Raw genomic sequence first — 21,459 nt, forward strand, 5'->3', positions numbered from 1 at the left:
GTCGAAACCCCTCTCTGAGAGATCTTCTTCCATTTTTACTGTTCCTCAAAGCCATGAGTCTCTTTTTCTCTAGTAATCCTTGGCTTAGAAAGGCTGTTGCGTGTGTATTTTGACAAGGCTCATCCTCCTTCGCATTGCCACCACGCTGAGGTTGCTGTGTGTACTGACCTGCTGAGTGGCTTCTGCCCCCATGGATAATGATGGAAGCATTAATTGATAAAAAACAAACCTTGAGTGTCCCAAATAAGCACCAACACCAAAAGCTAGCATGCATTCCTGACAGCATGGTCTTCTATTTATTTATTTTTTTCTACAGGAACCTCATATATGAAATGAAGAAATAATATCTGCCCATACCCCAGCAGTGCTGCGAGGTTTCCCTGCTTTGAGGTCGGTCCTGAACGAGTTACTCGGAGATATTGAGGCTGTAAGAAAAGATGCAGAAAGCATCTCCTCGACAGCAAAGTCAAAGGAACCTTTTAAGGCAGGTGAACGGGGAACTGCGCTTAAAATTACGGCTCTGCGCTTTCCACCCGTGTAAATATTTGCGATAGCTCAAATATTTTCCGCATCTCATCTGGGTGAAATCCTAGCCTCAAAGCTGTGGAGTTTATTAATGTTAAAGAAGAGATCTGAAAATATCCCAGTGGTCCGAGCATTCACACGGGCAGTAGGATCTTGCTCTGCCTGCTTAATCTAAACAGAGTTTAACCCCAAACCTCTCTCACACCAGGGATGTGCCTGGACAGCAGATCAATGTTTTTTGTGTTGTTTTTCCTTTCTTCCACTCCATCTAACTTTTCTTCTAAGCGTTTTGCTGTAGCTGGGTACCACTTTCAGGAGATGTTTTCGTTTTACTGCAAAGCTTCTCGGTCAACTTCCCGAGCAAACACAACCTACAACGAGAAATGCATTTTCCATTAACACATAGAGTTTCGATTTATATATATATTTATATAATGCTGCAATAAATACTAGTTGTGATCCATAAACATGAATCTTTTGTTTTTTTCTCTCGTGCTATGTGGTGTCCCTGCTCTCTAGTCTAATCCTAGCCTGCCACCTAGCTACAGCACTTGGACTTGCTTCAGCCTCACCGAATTGATCTCCCAACACTGGCCTTGGCCTGAGGGTGAGAGAAATTGGTTTGTCTGGGTCTTTTTTTCAGATGACCAGGCTTGGCTTTCCTGAATAAAACAGGTGTCATCCCTGCATAGCCAGGAAGCCGCCAGGGCAATTTTGCAACTGCTTCAGTCGCGAATCTGCCTCTCCACGCAGCCCATCTCACCCCCTTCTTGTTGTCCTGGTTATATGGCAAAGGCACCGGCAGAAGCTCCCAGAAGTGAAATAGGGTTAAGGACAGTAGGAATTACCCAAACGTGCTACAGGCGGACGGAGGGGATTAACTTCCCTGGCCCTTCGGTGCCACTCGCCCCACAATAGGCAAAGGACCTGCACGGTTCCTGAAACAGGGCAACCCTGGATGTAGAATCCTAAAATCATTAGGGTTTGAAGGGACCTCTGAGATCATCTGGTCCAGCCATCACCCTACAACCAACGTCACCATTAAACCATGTCCCTAAACACCACGTCCAACCTCTCCTTGAACACCCTTAGGGACGGTGACCCCACCACCTCCCTGGGCAACCCGTCCCTGTACCTATCGACACTTTCTGACAGAAAATCTCCTCATTTCCATCCTGAACCTCCCCTGGCACCACTTGAGGCCATTCCCTCTGGTCCTATCACTAGTTGTGGGTGAGAAGAGGCCGACCCCAGCTCCCCACCTCTTCACGGAGTTGTAGAGAGCAATGAGATCTCTGAGGTCTTTGGGAAGAGCAATAAAACTTCCCCTTCTCCAGATTAAACACCCTCAGCTCCTCACAGGACTTGTGCTCCAGACCCTTCACCACCTTCTCTGGACACGTCCCAGGCCATTATGTCCTTCTTGTACCGAGGGGTGCAAATATGTATAAATATATACAAATATAGACAATTTTACTTGGCCATTTGGGGAATTTTGGACCTTCCACTGTCCCTTTACCCTTTTAACCTCCTCCCCACCGTTACGCCAGCACGATCTCTTTAGGATCTGCAGGACTGACGGACATTTTCACTGCAAAACCCTAATTTTGAACCCTCACAAATGGGACAGGGGAGGGGCGGGCTGGGCGTTGGGGCGAGGCTCCCTGTGGAGCTCAAACAGCGTTTGGACCCCACTCTCAGCCACTCTCTCTGTTTATCGGGTGCTGCCCGGCTCTGTCGCGACAGCCGATGTCACGACAGAGCTGAGGCACCCCCGCGTTTTCTCGCGAGAGCGGCCCCGGCGCTCTCCCCGCCTCCCGCCCGGCGCCGCCCTTCCTCTTCCCCGCCGCCTCCCTGAGGTGAGGGCTCATCATCCGCCGCCATCCGCCACCATCCGGCATCATCCGGCCCCGAACAGCTCGGGGAGGCCATGAGGGGCCTCGGAGGAGGCTCGGGCTCGCTGCTGCCATCGTTGTTTGTGGCGCTGGTGCCGCAGATGGCGGAGCGCGGAGGTGCCGGGGCTGTGAGGGGGGAGCGGGCCCTGAGGCAGCGGGGAGGGAACGAGGGGGGGGACACACGCTTTCTTAGGACATATTTAGATTTAATTGTGGAAAATTTTATCTCTGAGGGGCCTTTTCAGCTAGCTGTCGGCACTGAGGAAAGAGCTCAGCCTTCTCCATGTCTATTAGAAGCTTAATGTGATTTTTTTTCCGTTTTCTTCGCAGCTGAGCTCCCAGGATGGTCCGCTACTCGCTGGATCCGGAGAACCCCACGAAATGTGAGTTGTTCTCCAGCCTCTTATTTCCATATTGCTCCCTGAAATCGTTGTTTTTTTAAAGAAATTGGTCTCTTCTCTCCGCAGCATGCAAGTCCCGGGGCTCCAACCTGCGGGTGCACTTCAAGGTACGTGGCCGGTGCGCAGTGGGGAAACCCAAGCTCGATTTTGGAAGCAGGTGGCCTTTATTTTCCCATTTTATTAGTTAATTACTGAAGTGTGGTGGTGTAGGTTATGGCCTGCGTGTGCTCAGGCTGCTTGTAATGACCTTTATCCGCAGGAACAAAAATAAAAGGGGCTGTTCTTAGATTGCGGCCTAATAGAGAAGGAAACAGGTAATTGGGGGGAAGGTAGCAGGAGGAATTGGGCTAGAAATGGTGATTTGTTGTATTTGTCTCTATTGGGAAGGATTTCCCTGCTCATCCTGTCATTTTAGTGGCCGAGAAGTATGGCAGCAAGTGTTTGGCATGAGTGGTGATATGAGTTCACTGGAAAACTGTTAGCAGGGAATGTAAGAATAATTTGAGTTAATCACGAAAACAAAGCTGAGAATATGCTTTTCTGATGAGTGTTATATAGTGCAGGTGAAAAAAGCTTTATTTTGGTTTGTTCTTCTATTATAATCATATATTAAATGCAGAAATCAACGAGTAAATTCATTAAGCACCGATGCCTTATCCTTGATTTTTCTTCTGATGCTTTTCACTCTCTCTTTTTTTTAGTCCCCTTACATAAATGTTAAATTTTGTGGCTTGTTTGTATAGCTTGTGTCCTCGTTGCTTCCTGTGAGGTGCCATACTGGGTGTTGTGACAGGAATTTGTCATTCAGGCTTCCGCTTTTTTGGATTAGTGGCCAAAGAGGGAGCTGTGATAAGGAGAAATCCTGAATTTTAAATTTGTTGGGTGGAAAGCTCGGGGTATAAAAACAGTATAAAGGCATCAGAGAGCTGTGAAGTCGGTAATGGGGGTCATACTAAGAATTGTAAGTAGCAAAAAAAAAAAAAAAGATGCTAATTATTATTCTTTTTTTGGTGGCTTCTTTTAAACTGAGTTTGTGGTAATAAAGAATCTGATGGTGTCTTTCCTTGGAGAAAGGAAAAGAAGGGTGAAAATCCAGGAGAAAGGGGCGAGTGCTTTTACTCCCATTAGAACATGGGAAGAAGTGTTAAGAGGAGCTTTCAGTGTGTTTTTATTTTTCTTGTCAGAACACTCGTGAGACTGCCCAGGCCATCAAGGGCATGCACATCCGCAAGGCCACCAAGTACCTGAAGGACGTCACCCTGAAGAAGCAGTGCGTTCCCTTCCGTCGCTACAACGGAGGCGTTGGTAGATGCGCCCAGGTGAGGGCTGGGATGAGGACGTGGGAAGGGTTTTGGGTGGGATTCGTTACAAAAGGGACAAAAAGTGATGTTTGTACGGTGTGGATGATGGGCAGTTGTCAATGATAACATCGTGTGAAAGCATAATTTTGAGCAAAGAGTTGCTCTGAACTCTAATTTAATTGTGTTTGCTGTTGTGCAAGGTGTAGAATCGTGCCCTTCGATTGCTGTGATGACTTTCTTAGGACACCTTTGGATTCAACGTGAAAAGAAATTCTTTATCTGAGCAATCAAAGTAAAAGGACGCGTAACGAGCTAATAATAATAAAAGGGTGAATTACATCGTGCTGGGACCAAAATACTTCCCTTTTTTTCTTACAGGCCAAGCAGTGGGGCTGGACGCAGGGCCGCTGGCCCAAGAAAAGCGCGGAGTTCTTGCTGCACATGCTGAAAAACGCGGAGAGCAACGCTGAGCTCAAGGTGGGTGGGGTGGATGTTACTAAACGCACGCCGTCCCCGCGGCTCTGTGCGTTTGTGCCCTCCTAAAATCCCCCAAAAGCACTATCTGCGGGCTCCTGGTCTGGTTGTACCTTTTGTAGCGTAGTCAGTGCTTTATTTGGAGATTCTGATGGCGGTGATGACTATCTTAGGACACCTTTGGAATGACCGTGAAATAATCTTTTTTTTTTTTTCTGAGCCATCAGCACGATTTAAGTTAATTACGACACAGAGGGGGAGAGTTTGGTGCTTCTCTGCCTTGCGGCGTCACGGTTCTGCTGCGGAATTAATTTGTGGAGCGAATTAAGGCGCAATAAGGCCGAATCCTTTTGGTTTTATCCCTTTTCCGCAGGGGCTGGACGTGGATTCGCTGGTGATCGAGCACATCCAGGTGAACAAGGCCCCCAAAATGCGCCGGCGCACCTACCGAGCCCACGGGCGGATCAACCCCTACATGAGCTCCCCCTGCCACATCGAGATGATCCTCACCGAGAAGGAGCAGATCGTCCCCAAGCCCGAAGAAGAAGTGGCTCAGAAGAAAAAGGTAAAAAAACAAGTGCTTTTAAGAGGTTTTTGGGGTTTTTTTGGTGTTAAAAATCCCGAATTTGGGTAAGGGGGCGTTTTGGGGACGGGAAGGTTGCCGTGATGACTTCTCTTAGGACACCTTTGGAGTACCCATGAAAAAAAACCAACGCTGTTTCTGAGCAACCTCGGCATTTCAGCATAATTACGTGCTGGTAATTAATTAGGGGGGGTAATTAATTAATTAGTTAATTAATTAACGCCCCCCTGTGCTCGTTGCCCCCGCAGATCTCGCAGAAGAAGCTGAAGAAGCAGAAGCTGATGGCCCGGGAGTAGCCCTCCCCCCGCCCTCAATAAAGCTCTGTTCGCACCCGCTCTGTCTCCGTCCTCTCCGCGCTGATGACGTCATCGTCGTGACGTCACGACCGCGTGACGTCACGCCCCGCCGTGACGTCACGTCCCCGAGGCTGGGGGGGGGTGGGGCACGTGACCCGCGCGCGGCGCTTCCTATTGGTCGGGGTGGGCGGGGCGCGCCCGCCGGAAGTGCGGGGGCCGCTTCCGGTGCGGCGGCAGTCGGGAGGGAGGCGCGGCGCGGTGAGGACGGGGGGGAGCTGCGGTCTCAGGTGACGGGGGGAGGGGGTGTTTTTTGGGGAGCCACCGCGCCGCCGTTCGTCTCCAGGGTTTGGGGAGAGGGGTGGGAGGCAAACGGCACCGGGGGACGGGGCTCGGCCGTGTAACGGCGGGTGGGGGACGGCCTGGTGCCGGGGAACGCCGCGGGGATGGGCTGCGTGAGGTAGCCGGGCTCGGCCGGCTCGGCCTTAAGGGGCTGAGCGAAGCCGTTTGTGTGCCCGGCCTCGTTTTGTGTTTACTTAAGGATGAGCGGGGAACAAAAAGAGCGAACGTGCTTGTATTTGCAGTGTCACGCTTGCCTTCTGCGCTGGTTTAGGGAGAAACAAAAGCCTTTAGCACAAAGGAGCAAAGCCTACTATTAACCCTTCACCATTTGCTGTCGCCCTGTTTGTTTTTCCTGAAAATAAACCCTGCCAACCACACAACAGCATCACGGAATCACAGGGGAAGCTTGGGGGGGGGAGGAACGTTTAAATACGTTAGCCACTAGAACTAAAACAACCGAACTTGGTTCTGTATCTGGTAGAAGTTGAACTTATTTTTCAGCCTGGACTCTGATACCCAGTGACTGCACAGATTCTCAGTCCATTCTCAGAGAGGCAGCCTCTGTTGATTCCCCCACGTACATTCTTTAGCTAGTGGCTGAGTCCTCAGCACCTAGGAAGTTGTGGAAGAGGGAGCATAAATCTTTTCAAAGGGTTTTAATAATTACCTTGTTCCTATTATGTTTTTTTCTCTGCCTTTGGAGACTCGGCTCCTGTAAAACTGCCTTTGAAGTGGCAAAAACTACACTTGGAAGCAGTCTCCTGGAATTGACGTTACCAGGGAGTGGGGCTACACTTGTCTAGGGCAGTTTGGGAAGAGCAAAGCAAGGATCCCAAAAAGAATTGGCCCTTCAGATCACTGCTTATGTTTTTTTAGTTTGGTTTAAGCAAAAACTTTCTGGATGTGTCTTTCAAACTTGCAGCTGGAGGGGTGATGAATTAATAGCGAACTTTGTTCTTTTTTTTGATAAGATGTCAGGAATCTCGGCCTTATTGTTCCCAAGGACTTTTTAATATGGGAACATACAGCTGTTCTCAAGGAATAAGGACAGTGTTTTTGAAACTTTAAAGTTCTATTGTTAAAGAACCTTTTCTGTTTATACACTAACTAAAATCCTTTCTTGAGACTTTGTTTTCTTACCTCATTGCATACAGGAAGTGTAATCTGAGGTTGTTTTTCTAAATTTGAGGTGGTTTTTCCTAGCAGCTTTGTCCTAGAACAAGAGGAAACCATGGTGTGCATTCCCTGTATCGTCATTCCCGTTCTTCTCTGGGTCTACAAGAAGTTCCTGGAGCCTTACATCTATCCTGTCATCGCACCTTTCATTAAGCGCGTGTGGCCCAAGAAAGCCGTGCAGGAAACGACAGCCACAAAACGAGGGCAAGGAGGCAGTGCTGGAAACCCCCGAGCACCTTCAGCCAGCGAAAGGGATAAGGAGGATGAGTCTGGAGTTCACAGAGTAAGATTAATGCGTTTAAGCCCCAAATCATCACATGTAAAATCATCAGATGTAAATCTGGGGGCAGATTTCTTTATAGGTTTTCACTGGCCTTGCTTCTGAAAATCATTTTCATCACCAAATGTCACTATTCCTGTCTCTTTTTTAACATCTCCTTTTAACTGTGCTCTCTTTTATTTGCAGTTTGAAAGCAACGGGGTTGCGAATGGAATTGCTGCAAAGAGAGCCACAGAACTTCCTGACAAGAAAACAGATTAAAGGAATTCATTCCGAAGGATTTCATTCCCTGGTATCCAATATGAACTGGTGATTGATATTTCTCTCACTTGGAGGCACTTCTTTGCACATTTCAGCTGAATAAAACCCCTTATCACGTACAGCAGAAGGTCTCTTTTGCCACTAAAATGGCAGCTAGCAGATTTCTTATTTAAAACGTTTGAAAACCGTGTTAAATTATTCTTCATTTCCTTCCCTTGGAACCACTTTGCATCTATAACCTATTGGGCATGACTAGAGATTTAGGTTAAATAGTTTTATGGATTAAGCTAGCTTTGGAAGATAAACGTGTTGCTTCTTAGTTTCACTGACTGCGAGCGCAATACTTCATTCTTCCACTTCGAAACTAAGCTGTTCTTGACCTCGCTAGAGAACTATTAATTGCATTGTGGCAGCATAAACATTACGGTCAACTTCTGAGGAATACAGACTGCTGTGTGAAATTTGCAGATGAGCTAAAAGAGTTACGCTATATGCAAAATTTCCTTAGCAAAAAGTCTTGATTTGATACTTTCAGTCTTTTTTTTCTTTTTTCCTTTAAACGTTGTGCCTTTCTTTCCTGAAAAGGATCAGCAGGTGCATGATGCAAGAGAGTTGTTGCGTTATATTCTGTTGCAGTGGTTTCAAACGATGCAGGTCTGTGTTTAGAAAAAAAAAAAAAAAAAAGGGACTAAAATCTTTTACCGTGCTTGTGTAATTTGAATGATAATAAAGCAGGACTTTATTGAAAATTTAGCTGCTTCGTACAGTTGTTCTTAGGAAAAGCTGTAGACAGTCCCCAGCCTGAAGGAGTTCATAAAACTTTGCACTTCACAATAAACAAAGCGAACTGAGCAAGTCCACCTCTGCCTCCTCCTGGGAAGATGTGTTCTGGTGCTGAATTGCATCCCAAAATGATGCCTCTGTGCTTTGTAGGAGCAGAACTAATAATTCCTGCTTTGTCCTTCTCTGCCAAACCAAAGGACTCTCTAAATGATTCCAAACTAATAATTAAACCAACAAAAAACAAAAATATTTCAGTAGTTTGGGGTTGCTATTTAGGATTTATCACTTTCCCAGAAGACCTGTGGGCATACCTTTTTTTAATATATAAATGTTTCATGGATAGTATGTAGAGGGTGGTATCTAGAGGGTATAATGATAGCAAGAAGAGCTGGAAAATATTTTCGGACTCATTCAATGAGTCCGAAAATATTCAATCATTCAACTCATTCAATCCTATTACACATTAAAGGGCATCGAAGTGGTAAGAGGCAACTCGCTGTCCTCAAACTGACACCGGGGTCCGGGTTCATTCTTGAACCATGTTTTCTTCTACCGAAGACTTATTTGCCTGATAGGCCTGTCAGATGCCTCTGGTGAGGAATGTTGCTTCTTACCACTGCCTGTTTTTTTGTGAAATCGTGTGGATCAGTCTGCAGTGTTCACAGCCGGGTATCGGACCATTGTAATGAGTCGAATCAGAGAAAATTCCTTGTCCCATGTCACCTGATGCTGCTTTCTCTCCCTTAATAAACCAGCCTATAAGGAAGTGAAGTTTGTATTACTGCGAAATCAGCTTTCACAACACCCTTGGAACATAAGCCTCCATCTGATCGGTGTTTCACAGACAGATCTTTCTCCTAGACTGGTATCCCTTTGTGATATTAAAAGCTGGTTTTGTTATTCTGAGCATGCTCACGTGGTATAACTCATGCAATAAAAGACAATACTAACTGTGCACGTTTTGCACTAAGGAACTCCATCGTGCTCCCTCATGCTCATGTCTTTCTTTTCCCTAGTGAAATAATTTGAGGTGAAACATCTCATTTGAAGACACCAGAAGCTTATTCCATGCTTGGGGCAAAAAAAAGAAAACAAGTGGAAATACACAGTAAATCAGACTGCAGTGGAAATTAGGCTTCTGGTTGTGTGCTTAGCACTATTTAAACACATACAAAAAGGCCTGTCAAAAAGCAAAGCAGGCAGATAATGCAAATCTGTCTTGTTTGTTAGAATCACACCGCTTGTGCTTTCTGGCATGTTTTAGTACACCCAATAGCTGCAGTTAAACACAGGTGAGGAATACACAGTGTAAAATTTGCCTGAATGAGGCATTCACTAGAAGTCTGGACAGGAAATCTGTGTTGCAAATCTGTTTCTATGCTCTTCCAGGAACAGGTCAATAATCCTATCGGAATTTAAATAGTTTAGCACAAAAATAATGTGCAAAACAGGTGAAAGAAACAAACTGCCTCCTTTTACATCCTGAAGCTGGGCAAAGGTGCAGGAGATCATCTGCAGAAAGTTATGTATAAGAAAAGCAAGCAGAGAAAAAAGAATGAAGTTCTGAAATGAGAGTATAAATACGAAGAAAAATTGAGAAAAGTTCTTCATGTTACTCAGTAGACGCAAGATTTACAGGCGGATTCAGGCACCTTATGGCAGCAGGTGGATGGCTACCAGAATTTAGTAAAGCAACGTAACAGCTTCGTTTCCACTGAAGACTTTTAGAAAATAGCAAACTAGGCATCTTTAGGCACCAAACCACTTGTGCAGATCTCGCTCTAAGATCTCCAGTGCTAAAGCTGTCTGGGCGGATTCAAATCCTGTTGGGGATGGATCAGGAAATCCATTTGCTTGAAAATACCTGAAGAAAATCGTAAATTCAAATCAGCCATTAATTTTTTTTCCTCTATGGGCAGGTCTAGGTGTGACGTGGTGCTTTCTGTGTGGTTTATGGAGGAACCTGGATGCTGAGGACATAAATAAAATTAATTTGGGGGCTGGACTGGATGAACGCAGAGCTCCCTCCCAAACTCCGCCGTTCTGTGAAGCGCACCTCTATATTCCAAATATGTTCGAAAAACGTGAACTAAAGTTGGAAAAGCTTTATTTTGCGAATTATTCAGCGTCCTAAGGGCCTGAACGTACATTTGTAGGAAGTTCTGTGAGGTAAAACAGGGCACCAGCAGCCTCCAAAGGCTGCCATGGCTGTGGTACAGAGGGATTTTTATTTGGGTGTGTTTATAGGCCAGGTGAACTCCACCCAAGGAGCAGCAGGAATTACTGGCGGGCAGCGCTTTTGCACCACTTTGCATTTTATTGTGTATAAAAACCCCACAGGCCCCGCCGCTGCAGCTCCCCGCCGAAAACTACATTTCCCAGCGTGCCCCGCGCCGCGCCCCTCTCCCCCCTCCCACCGGCGGCCCGCGCGCATGCGCGCTGGGGAGGCGGTGGCGACGTGGAAGGCCGGGAGCGGCGGCGGTGCGTGCGCGCATGCGCGGGGGGGGGCGCGACCGTTAGGGGCCGTGAGGGGACCCTGAGGGGACCCTGAGGGGGCGGCGGGGGCCGCGCTCGTTCCCTTCGCGTGCTCGGTTTCGCCCCCCGGCGCCGCTGTTTTTGCTGCTTTTTTTTTTTTTTTTTTGTCTCCGGGTGCGTTCTGTGCTGGCTTCCTGAGCCCCGAATCTCCCCAGGTGTGTTGAGGTGCGGGGCGGAGCGGGCTGCCGGGCACCCAAATCCGCCTCCTGCCGTCGCCGGCGCTGAGGGTAAGGTGCTGGGTTCCCCTGGTGGCGGTCTGAGCTGGCTCTGTTGGCACAGCGCTGTTAATTCCTCCAGCCAACGCTTCCTGAAGGCAGGGGAGCAGAGAAGCCCCTGCTTATTGGGCTCGTTGCCTGATTGTAGGGCACCGTGTTATGTAATCCCCGATTTTACCCCTTTTTCAAGCAAAAAAGCGGCCAGGTTGCTCCAGCTGGGGTGAGTGGTGTCGCTGCTTGGCTCGCAGGGTGCTGAGGAAGGCCCTGTTCCCTTTTCCACCCCTGCTGCTGCCTCAGGGGAAGCCCCTGGCCAGGTCCTGCTCTGGGGTTTTAACACCACAGCACCTCGTGGGATCAGTTCAGCAGGAAAAAAAATAGAGATATAGCAAATAAACGCTGAACTTAAGTGGCTTTGTGATTTTATCAGGTGGCCAGGAAGATCCCAGGGTGGTTTTAATGCGCCGATGGCTGACAGTTGGACTCACAGGTTTGTTAAGCCTCCTGCATGTAAGAATCCTCCTCCTTTTGTGTGAGGAAGGTATCAAGAGTCAGAGATCCTGCTCGGTGGCTGATGAGCTGCTGTCAAAGAGGGTGGATAAAGGTGGTAATGATATTTCCTCAACGTGGGCTCTCCAGGGTGGAAAGCCTATTGTACCTGCTAGTAATTATACAGCTTGGCCACACAGCTTCATTCGCAGTAGATCCAGGAGAGGGGATATAAATCATGTAGGGCAGTATAAAATTATGTATGCGTGCAAATCACATTTGGCTTTCTCTACTACGTGTGCCTTTTGTGCTGGAGGTAGATTTCTAGTTGTGGGAAACATTTCAAGCAGAAAGCTGTTGTAAAAATGCACATAATGCCCAATTATGGGAGAGCATAGATGCCAAAATAACTGTGTAGCCTGTGAGATAAATCAGGATTAAAAAATTGCAGTCCTTTTTAATGGTGTCTAAGCATCTTTCTGAGGCTTAAAATGTCATGTTTCTTACTGCCCTCATGCCTTCCCTCTGTGGAGGGATGTGCTACAAAACCTGACGCTGTCGTTCTACCCTCAGGTTTGTAGGCGTGATGAAGTAATTATTTAATAAAAAGTTACAGCTGGAATTATGTAGGAGAAACAGAAAAGTTGCTGGTTGCTTTTCCAGCAAAGCAAGCAGTGGACAACTCAGATAAATTGCTCGTAAAGACTTTAAGATGTGGTTTTCTTTCCTTGCAGCTGAGCATTCCACTTCATAACGGTGGTGTCCAAAAATGTACCTGTCCCGAGGTGCTGGGACAGGTATAGATCCTAAAATCTAGTTCAGATCCTAAAATCTCCCCGCCATTGGTTGTAAGCGCCTGGTAGATGAGGGAAGGTGAAATCATGGTAATGGGTCGATTGCAATCTGCGAATGGCATCAGTGAAATATTTCAATACATTACTTCAACTGATCAACTTTCAGGCTGTTCGCTGAGAAACGAGGTTGTCCTGAAGATGGAAAAAAATAACCACTAAGGGTGAATTGGCAGATTTTGGAGGTTAACCTTGATGCTTTCGGAGGACATCTGGAAATGTTAGGCTCAGATCCTGCATGTGAATATTCAACTGTGAGGAATAAACAAGGCTTAGACTGTTTACTATCCATGGGTGCAATCTCTGCTCATATGTTTTGTAGATAAACGCTGCATGCGATGTTTAATCCACAAAGATTTGACTGTAGGTATAAATATTCCTGTAACATGAGGGAGCAGAGAAAATCTGAAGATGTGTGGGTAGTAGAATTCAAATATTGGAGCTAAATAATGCCTACTGTTCCTAAGTCTTCTGGGAAGCTCTGTCTTAGGATTTTATGGGACGTTTTAACATTTCACAGGTGAAATGGGGTTTGAAATGCTGGGTTCTTGGATGCAAATGGGAATTAGACGTTGTGTCAGCTTCCTTGGTACTTGAATTTGCCGTGTGACATCTCATGTTCTTGTCTTTACAGTGATTCTGGCTACTTTGGCTGAAAGGAAAACAATGTCCATTTGGATTAGTTGAGAAAGCAGCAAATTGTAAAGGTAAGCCAAGTGTTTATTATATAGAATTGACTTTTTTTTTTTAGTTCTTCAAACATGATAGCATCAGTTCTTCATTTATTTTCCTGAGATTGTATTCAAGACACAGCCAAAAGGCTAGATTGCCCCAAAGCTGTCTGTACAACCGTTTCTTATTCTTATATATTAAAATGAGCACTTTATAATGTATGTATATTTGTTTATATTTTGCTATAAAGAGATATATTGATAGCTGTATCTTTATCTGTGTACGCAGAGTATTTTTCAGGCTGTCTGCAGATTCAAGGGCAGCGTGGGAAGGGGGAACTGCTTTGCTCTAAGCCAGCTTTACGGACTGGATTAGTAAAATGTCAAAGTTGTGCGACCAGTTGGGGACTTAACATTGGGCCTATAATTCCTGTACTAAAACTGTTCAAACAGAAGGTGTAGAGGGCGTGACAAGCTTTTCTCCAAGCCCAACAGTGCACGTACTGCTCCTCCATTTGTTCTTGGAAGCTGCTGTGTCGAAGCTCAAATTTTTGTGCATGCGAAAGGACAAAGGAAGATTTGGCATGCGCCAAGCTGTGAAGAGACATCGTGCGTCTTGCTCAACTGCTTTTAACTTAAAAAGGAAAATGATATTCTTATAACCACTGTTAATAATTAACATTCAGGTCCTGTATAAGGTCAGTAGGCATAAGATTTATGAGTACCCCGATCTGTTTGGGATTAGGGTGGGTCCCGATGCGCAAAGCCACCTCTTGCATTCGGTCTGAAGCATCTGCTTTCATGGTGGAGCCGAGTTCCGTCACTGAACAGATGTTGGATGTACTACAGCATGACACAGACCAGGTTATGATCCTTTGGGGGTGTTCCCAGCTTGTTTAGGATCAAAAGTTGTTACTGGTAGTGGCAACAATACCATATTGAGCTAAATGACTTGCTAATAAATTGTTTCTATATTTTTTGAGCGAACAGATGAATCGCTTTTCAAGAGAAATATAACTTTTTTTTTTTTTTTCAAAGAACCATCATTTATTTAGTGTATTTGGGTTGGATCTTAAAGCCAGTGAGGGCTGTTACGAAAATCAGGCGTGGGGAAAGTCACGGGTAAGTGAGGATTAGGGAAATTTTCAAACAACTGTGGTAATTCGTGCTCCAGTTCCTGACCAACCATCGTTCTGTTTGGAGAAGTAAGCCAGGATATAGGGCCCCAGGGGAGTCCCCAGGGCACTCTAGCCAGCAGCTTGCTGCCTTACTTGAAGAGCTATGGCTTTGGTCACAGTAGCTGGGGAATAGGAATCTGAATCTGCAAATGGACAATAAATATTTTGTTAAAACTTGCTTTACAAGGACTGTTTGTTTGGCGGGATTTATGTTAGCAGAATCTAATCACTTGGGACTCTGCAGAAAATCTGGAGAGTATGCCAACTTTTTTTTTTTTTTAACAAGAACTAGTTTAGAACTCGTCACCTGAACCTCAATTCTTCTGCCTTTAAATGATGATCCAGTATCCTCGTAGTATGCAATTTCGTCTCTCTTCTGCTTTATTCTCTAGCTTTTTATTGGCTTTATTTCAAAGGCAGTACACACTGAGTCTTGTGAGGCAGTACACACTGAGTCTTGTGTTTTTGTTTTATTTCCTTGAAGTGGCAACATTTCTTTTCAGGTAAGATGCGTTTGTTCTGTTCTAGGAGTAAACATCTAGAGTTTTGGAAATCTTTTTAAGCTCATGCCATCTTACAATCCCCCAGTGCTTCTCTGCAGAATTCCCTGGCAGGATCTTACACTAGACCACTTAAATTTTTCTTCCTGCAGGTGATCCCCATGACCAAAGGGCTTCTGCAGGTGCTCCAGGTAGTGTCTCCAGAACTTTTTTTTTGCAAAATGTGACCTCTGTCAGGTTATTAGGTTATTGTACCTCTCTCCCTTTTGGTCAGGCTTAAAGGGAGCCTTTTAAAGGAGACCTCTTTATTTCTTAATAGTCTCCCTTATTCAATCCTGGCTGTACTGGCATCCTGCTTCTGAAATACTTGGGTACTCCACACAGAACAAGTAGAACACAGCTAATAACGAAAAGGACATTTGGAGTGCATCTCTGTCAACTTTGCAGCATATCATCTAACAAACAGTTGTGTTTCTGAGTTACTTTCCAGCTTTTTTTTCTCCTTGACTGCAACCTACTACATTATTTCACAAAGTTCAGGAGGTTCGATGCAGTTGGTAGCACCTTTCCTCGGTTGCTTTGGGATATCTGTGCAGTAATGATAACGTTTGTGCTTAGTGTGGAGGAGGTAGGGATCTTCAAGGTGCTAACTTTATTTTTTAGATGAAGATGATGTAGACCTAAGTTTGGTGAAAGAAAATCCTTTTAATGCCTTCCTACGTGCCTCTGTTTTCTACTTTTCAGTAACTCTTTAAGGCAGTGAACCAAAGCCTTACGGATTGCTGGTTTAAGATCTGGATATTCCTAATTTGCAAATCGTTCTTTTATTTTTTTTTTAAGAAATGAAGATTTAGAAGGTGATTAGCCAAGTAAAGAAGATGGGAGCAAATAGCAGCAGCATCAGCGAGCTTCCAGAAAACGAATACCTAAAGAAGTTGTCAGGAGCAGAGCCCATCTCCGAGAATGACCCCTTCTGGAATCAACTGCTGTCTTTTAGCTTTACCACTCCAACAAACAGGTAAGATGGTGCTTGTGGAAGAACTAAACCTTGTAATATATTTATCGAAGTGCTAAGTCTGAAAACAAATGAGTATTTTTTATATATATTCCTATTTTAAGTAGCAAGAGAATAAATGTCTGTATAAAATACTTTCTGATCTTTTTTTGTTCTTGTGAGTTCCTTTTGTCCTCATAGCTATATTCGCTATTTATTCCCCCTGATAGACAGGAAAAAAATAAATCAAAAGTGCACTCTGTAGTGCTAGGGAGGATTTTTTGTTTGTTTTGGGGTGGCTTTTTCTGAGCGAACCTCCGGTGTTTCTGCAGCGCCAGAAGAATATTTCCTCTGAACTTACAGTGAATTGTACATCCCCTGTGGCTTAATTGTAGGTTAGCTGTTATGTTCCTTAGTCTCTTTTTTTTTTTTTTCCCTCCTCTTTTACGATTTAAAGGAAGTTTGGCAGTTTTGTACATCTTACCACTCTAGCAAATGATGTGGCAATAAACGGAACGTGCTCTCCATAGCACATGTCCAGAAATGTGTGTGTTCAGACTCATTTTAACCCAAGTCCATTGCCCTGCATAAGGATTATCAGTTTTACAAGAACAATCTGGAATTCTTAATCTCTTTTTACAATTTACAGAGTGACCTGATACTTCTGTCAGGTAAACGTCTTACTTAAACCCTTTATTATTAGCAGTATTCCCTTGTGAAGTGCTTAGCTTTTGAATAAATGTTCTTAAATGTCTAAACACACTTATAACAGGTGTAAATAGGCCAGTATGTGTTACTGCTGAAATATGGATCAGTTATCATCTTTAATCAATTGAAAATATATTTGAGGACTGTTCTGGCTGATGTTATTCACATCTTTCAGTTATTTCTTAAAGCAGAGCTCCTGTCAATGTGAATGAAAATCAAAGATTTTTTTAAAGAAGGGGTAAAACTGGTGCAGAATTAGATTACGCTGAGCTCTTGTGTATTTCATATAAATGACTGACTGAGTAAAGGATGAAACAAAATTTCTAGTGAGATAGTTCACGTGTTTTATGACTTCAGGGAAAATGGTCAAGGTAAGCAACCGAGTGGCATTTACTAACCTCTGTTTTTGTAATGATTGCGGAGAGGGAAGGATTTTGGCTTCTGCATCGTGGGAATAGTCAGAAGTTAGCAAGAAAACCTCCAAGTGTTGTAAAGCTTGTAAAGGACAGTATGTATTTGGCAGTGGGTGAGGGAACATCGATTTCTCTAAGTTCTCTGAGGAAGCAAGAATTGTTTAGAGCCCACCTGTGACAAGCTGGACAGTATTCTAAGAGCTCATGTATTGCTGCATTGGGGCTTTTAGGGGGAAGTAAAGAAGTAAAAAACTTCCTACCAAGGTAAAAAAGTCTTTCGTAGCTTGATTTATAATTTTTTTTTGTGACTATTTCATGGTGTCAGATCTGGTGCAAGATGAGAGTGTTTAAAAAAGAAGAAAGAAAAAATATTAAAAAAAAAACCAAAAAAAACCACACAAACTTGATCCAAAAGCGGGTTGAAAGTTTAATTAGCTGAACACCAGATGGTGCTCTTGCCTGGCAGCTGGAAGAGATGTATTTTTAGAGACGTCTTTTGTCCAGCTTAGTTGGAAGGAAGCTGAAATTTCCCATGAAGTTGCACCTACCTGCGAGAACTGTTTGACAAATGATGTCAGACAACGTTGGCTGCACAGCACCCTCAACCGTTGTCTAAATCGGATAACCTTGCCTGCAGGAACAGAACAATAGAGGTCAGTGTTCATTTTAGAGATTGAAAGCTTGTGGAAGATCAAGTGAACCCTGTTTTGTTTTAATGAGGATGGAGTGTAGGTCATACTTTTGACAGGAGCAAGGTGCTAGTTTTGGACTGTTGGGGAGAGGAGCCAATTTTCACCTGTCAAGACAGAATTTAAAGTTTTCTGCTCTTCACATTCTATTTTCTCATTAGTCTGTAGCAAAATTAGTGTGTTTATGGTAGGTGAGGCAATGCCTTAGCCACCAATCTACCAACACTTGAAGGAGAATGTCTGGAATCTCTTAGGCAGTTCTCCTTCCTCTCTGTTCCAAATGAGTCTGACTACCTGCTGATCACAGCTGCTAAAGGAAAATCTTCTGGGCTAACATCCTCAATTGGATCTTTTTCATTATTTGTTTAATCCCCAGACTCAAAAGCTCAAGACCTGGGCTTGAGAGTTGATGATTTTGCCTTTTTTCCCTTTCAGTTTAGTTGATTTCTTTCTCCATTCATCCATTATTTTTCATTTTCCTGCTTCTTTCTTTTTGCTTTCTCTCCCCACCCCTACCTGATAGCTTAGGAAATGAGTGTGCTCGAGAAAAACATATTAAAAAAGAGGTTTACACACACAGTGTCTTCACTGGGTTTATTTTTTTGGCTCAGTTATCGTATGGATCTGTTTTTCTGATGAACACAAGGTGGTTCGCAGGTGCAGTTTGCCAAATACTGGTGCTGGTGACTCCAAAGTTGCTGCGTTGGCAATCCTAATGCAAGGTAACTCTTGCCCATGCAGTAGCCCTTCAGCATTTACATGGGTCCTGCCCCTGCACTGCCCCTTCCAATGTTTAGAAGGATCTTCTGTGAGTTGAATCAGGAATTTGTCACGATTATTGAGCAGGTAAAATACCTGCTGCAAAAAATCCTGTAATTCTGTAAAATTCAATGTCCTCCTTAGCAGTGTTGTGAGTTACAACACTTTTATGATGGAAAACTCAAAACGGAGTGAACTAACTCAGAGCTTGCTGAAAATCATGTGCTTAATATTTACTGTCCCGCTTTGTTCCTTCCCTGGAGTTTTTAATGAGTGGCTGCTTAAAGAATAGTGTGCATGAGCCTTTAATGGAAAGACATAAAAACGAGCGACTTTTTATGTTGCCTTAATATGGTATGTTTTGAAATTGGTGCCATCAATTATGTGCAGCTTTTTATTCTTTGACGTCTTTCCTCTGAATAGTCCATTAAAGTCAGCATTCCCACAGTATGAATTTACTGAATGGGATGACTTTTCTATTTTTTTTTTTTGTGTTGAGTGACAAGGAGAAAACTGTCAGGAAATCTGCCCCCTGCTTTTTTTTTCTTCCTTTTTCAGAGGGGTTGGCTGACAGCTCTAATTCGGATCTGGTAGGTGTCACTGTCTGTCTAGGTGTGTTTATAATTACATTTTGTGCGCAGAGCACTTCGACTGGCAAAGCTGAGATGTTCTAAAACAGTAGCCTCTGCTGCTTAAAAGCCTCTTGCATCGTGATGCCTTTAAAATGAAAGCAGAAGTAAACATATTCTTCAAAGATAAGTTCTGGGAAGTAACTTTCACTCTCTTTTATTAGTTGCAGTTTTGCACAAGTTTGTGGGGACTGAGTGTTGGTAAATACCAAGTCAGGCAACTGAAACAAATTCAAGCACTCCATTAACTCCACTAATTATTTCTTATTTTTTTCTCCTTCTCTTTTGGAGTTAATGTGTTTTTTACAATATATGCCAGAACAGCTGTCACAGAATCTGGCTTTCTGGTAGGATGGAGCCAGAAATATAAATATGTTGTCAATTAAAACTGATTTTTCTTTTTTTTTGAGCAGTAGGCTGTCTAATTTACCATTCTTCCCCACCTTTACAAAAACAACAACCTGCTGATGAACTTCCTGTTTTCTTAGTAAGCGTAAGTACCAACAAAACAGAAAACTTGACTTGAGATTGGTGATTAAACAAAAGAAGAGTGATTTTAGCAGGACAGAGGAGAATACATGCTGTTTAAATACCCTTTCAATATTGTTTTACTTGGTCCATAATTGCTGCCTAAATGTATGATAACTCATAATTTTTGTTTCATATTTTCAATACACTCTTCTGAAATACAAAGGGGCAATCCTTGCACTTGTTTCCATTCCTTTATGTGCATCAAATCCCCAAATGGCATTTACATGAATCATTTAGGTTGCAAAATAACCTTCAAGATCTTTCAATTCAACCATCAACCTGACCTGCTGGGTTCCATCACTAAACCAGCGTCCCTGAGGGGGCTGCAGGTGGGGTGCCTGCACAATAATCCTCAGTGGTAACATGAAGCAGAGCAAGAGTTCACTTAGCTTGCTTGTTTATTCCTAGAAAGTTTTCTTAACAGAAGCTTGTTGCTAATAGTTCTCATAGACCAGGCGATGTTCTACTCTTCCAGCCCGAATCAGTCTCTTCTATAATTGTGTCCTGGAGAATACTGTGCCTCAGAAGCTTAATTTCAGTTCTGGAAAAAGTGTAATTTTATTTTCTCAGGTCTTGGAAGATCGAGGCAGTCCCTGTTCCTCAGGTGAGGGCTTTCAGAGAGAATTGCATCTTCTGTTTGGGATCAGCGCAGTGGAAGAGCTCCTCTCCCTCCCTCCATTAGTGCTTGCTCTTGCTGTTGTTGCTGAAAAGCAGTCTGAACACTGCCGGTGCCTCTCTTGTGGATTAATGAAGGGAGGGATGTCTTAGTGTTAGCTTTCCAGTTTTACATTCATTCATTAAGCAAATGTCATCTCTGCAGGATTTCTTTTGTGCCACCTCAGGAATCTTGGCTCTGTCATTTTCCACCGAAGTATTAATATAACGTTATCTTCCGTGTTCACAGCACACGAAAAACCACGCAGACAGCTTTTTCCAGGCCTCTCACTTTCCTTTCCTGCCGGAGTTAATGAAAACTGCTTCTAAGCTAGTGCTGAGCTTTGCCCCAGGTACCTGGAAATGGGCTTGTATTTTTTTTTGTGCCCTTCCCACAGCCGATATGCTCTCTCCCTGAATTTATCCTTGCAGGCCTAACAATTAGCAATAGTATTAATTCTCTTGGGTGTAAGGACATTGTGTTGTGTGCATACATATTTGGGGCGGCGTTCTGTAGTTGCCTCTCCCTAGGTGTTTTTAATACTCAAACTGAAGCTTTGCAGATGTTGCCTGGTGTTCAGGGTGGCAGGATTCAGGCCTGTACTCTTGTTCTGTGAATGAGGGGGGAGAGGGGTGGTTTATAAGCATTAAACTTCATCTTGGTTTTGTTAGGAGAAAGAATCGCTCCGTTGTTTGACTCTGAAGTTCTGAATTTCTCGCTTGGTTTGCCCCCGTTCTTGATCCTGGCAACTGTGCGATTTGTTCCAGGGTTGTCTGTTTTTGAATAACTTGGAGGGGGGGAAAAAGCAATGCTCAGAAGAATGCTGTATTTTAAAACCTAAATGCTTAGAAATTAGGGGAAAATGAAATGTAATTAAAAGATTAGGGCATACGTCTACAGTTTAAATCAAAAAAGCAATTACAATAATCACTCAGGCTGTATGAAAGAAGTCCCTAGCATCTCTGGATAATGGGAGTTGGATCGTTTCTTGTTGGATTAAGATTATTCAGGACCTAAGAAGCCTGTAGGAGGTTGGTGTTCAATTTAATGTTCATCTGGCTTTTCAGCACTAGGGAGGGAATACGTCCTGATGATAAGTGGCCAGCTGAACAAAGTAGAAGTCAAAACAGAAAAATCCTTTTCATCCAGACCTAGCAAACAGCACTGTCAGAAATCTTAAAATTAAAAAAAATGAATTTGTTTCTTTCTTGAAGTATTTCCTATTGAAAAGCTTAGAAATATTTCTTTCCGTTCCTGTTCCTACCCATGTCTTTACCTCTTCTAGCCCTTGATTCTGGGTATAGGTTACTCATCAGAACTGAAACTGATGC

General features: G+C 44.0%; 3 protein-coding genes and 3 non-coding genes across 19 annotated transcripts in view; all 6 read left to right on the forward strand.

Annotated features, from left to right (window-relative positions):
• The first annotated feature begins 2,188 nt into the window (after positions 1–2,188).
• RPL17 (ribosomal protein L17) lies at positions 2,189–5,512 on the forward strand. Of its 2 annotated transcripts, none has more exons than XM_005023913.6 (7): positions 2,189–2,384; positions 2,751–2,803; positions 2,888–2,928; positions 4,006–4,140; positions 4,501–4,599; positions 4,970–5,161; positions 5,428–5,512. In XM_005023913.6, the coding sequence occupies exons 2-7, from the start codon at positions 2,764–2,766 to the stop codon at positions 5,473–5,475; spliced, it is 555 nt and encodes a 184-aa protein (XP_005023970.1). In that variant the 5' UTR covers positions 2,189–2,384; positions 2,751–2,763; the 3' UTR covers positions 5,476–5,512. The 2 variants fall into 2 exon arrangements, with proteins under 2 accessions (XP_005023970.1, XP_071887611.1); XM_072031510.1 differs by lacking the exon at positions 2,189–2,384 and adding an exon at positions 2,452–2,537.
• On the forward strand, positions 4,344–4,410 carry LOC113840433 (small nucleolar RNA SNORD58). Its single transcript, XR_003493263.2, has one exon. It is a non-coding gene; the product is annotated as a small nucleolar RNA SNORD58 (small nucleolar RNA).
• On the forward strand, positions 4,749–4,820 carry LOC113840422 (small nucleolar RNA SNORD58). The gene has a single exon (XR_003493251.2). It is a non-coding gene; the product is annotated as a small nucleolar RNA SNORD58 (small nucleolar RNA).
• LOC113840421 (small nucleolar RNA SNORD58) lies at positions 5,255–5,326 on the forward strand. Its single transcript, XR_003493250.2, has one exon. It is a non-coding gene; the product is annotated as a small nucleolar RNA SNORD58 (small nucleolar RNA).
• A 126-nt stretch (positions 5,513–5,638) lies between the features above and the next one.
• CZH18orf32 (chromosome Z C18orf32 homolog) lies at positions 5,639–8,284 on the forward strand. Of its 3 annotated transcripts, none has more exons than XM_038169818.2 (3): positions 5,639–5,733; positions 7,021–7,273; positions 7,457–8,284. In XM_038169818.2, exons 2-3 carry the CDS (start codon positions 7,046–7,048, stop codon positions 7,529–7,531), a joined length of 303 nt encoding a protein of 100 aa, XP_038025746.1. In that variant the 5' UTR covers positions 5,639–5,733; positions 7,021–7,045; the 3' UTR covers positions 7,532–8,284. The 3 variants fall into 3 exon arrangements, with proteins under 3 accessions (XP_038025746.1, XP_038025747.1, XP_071887612.1); XM_038169819.2 differs by having other exon boundaries at positions 5,653–5,762; XM_072031511.1 differs by having other exon boundaries at positions 5,716–5,733; positions 7,004–7,273.
• Positions 8,285–10,721: 2,437 nt separating this feature from the next.
• Positions 10,722–21,459, forward strand: part of DYM (dymeclin) — a 162,843-nt gene continuing 152,105 nt past the window's right edge. For 2 of the 11 annotated variants that reach the window (XM_072030749.1, XM_072030755.1), the window contains exons 1-3: positions 10,802–11,004; positions 13,036–13,108; positions 15,591–15,768. In XM_072030749.1, the coding sequence (XP_071886850.1) occupies positions 15,629–15,768 (140 nt within the window). In that variant the 5' untranslated portion in view covers positions 10,802–11,004; positions 13,036–13,108; positions 15,591–15,628. Of the gene's footprint in view, positions 11,077–11,491; positions 11,552–13,035; positions 13,109–14,902; positions 14,942–15,590; positions 15,769–21,459 lie in introns of those variants that run through there. The other 9 variants (XM_072030758.1, XM_072030757.1, XM_072030748.1 and 6 more) reach the window with 9 other exon arrangements.

This window comes from Anas platyrhynchos, chromosome Z (genome assembly GCF_047663525.1).
Source record: "Anas platyrhynchos isolate ZD024472 breed Pekin duck chromosome Z, IASCAAS_PekinDuck_T2T, whole genome shotgun sequence".
NCBI classification, from domain to species: Eukaryota; Metazoa; Chordata; class Aves; order Anseriformes; family Anatidae; genus Anas; species Anas platyrhynchos.

Bases quoted from the DNA above. Each gene is read 5' to 3' on its own strand.
- CZH18orf32 (XM_038169818.2), top strand. From the start codon at position 7,046: ATGGTGTGCATTCCCTGTATCGTCATTCCCGTTCTTCTCTGGGTCTAC. The intron at 7,274-7,456 runs GTAAGATTAATG...TTTTATTTGCAG, and splicing joins ATGAGTCTGGAGTTCACAGA to TTTGAAAGCAACGGGGTTGC.
- RPL17 (XM_005023913.6), top strand. From the start codon at position 2,764: ATGGTCCGCTACTCGCTGGATCCGGAGAACCCCACGAAAT. The intron at 2,929-4,005 runs GTACGTGGCCGG...TTTTCTTGTCAG, and splicing joins ACCTGCGGGTGCACTTCAAG to AACACTCGTGAGACTGCCCA. The intron at 4,600-4,969 runs GTGGGTGGGGTG...CCTTTTCCGCAG, and splicing joins AGAGCAACGCTGAGCTCAAG to GGGCTGGACGTGGATTCGCT.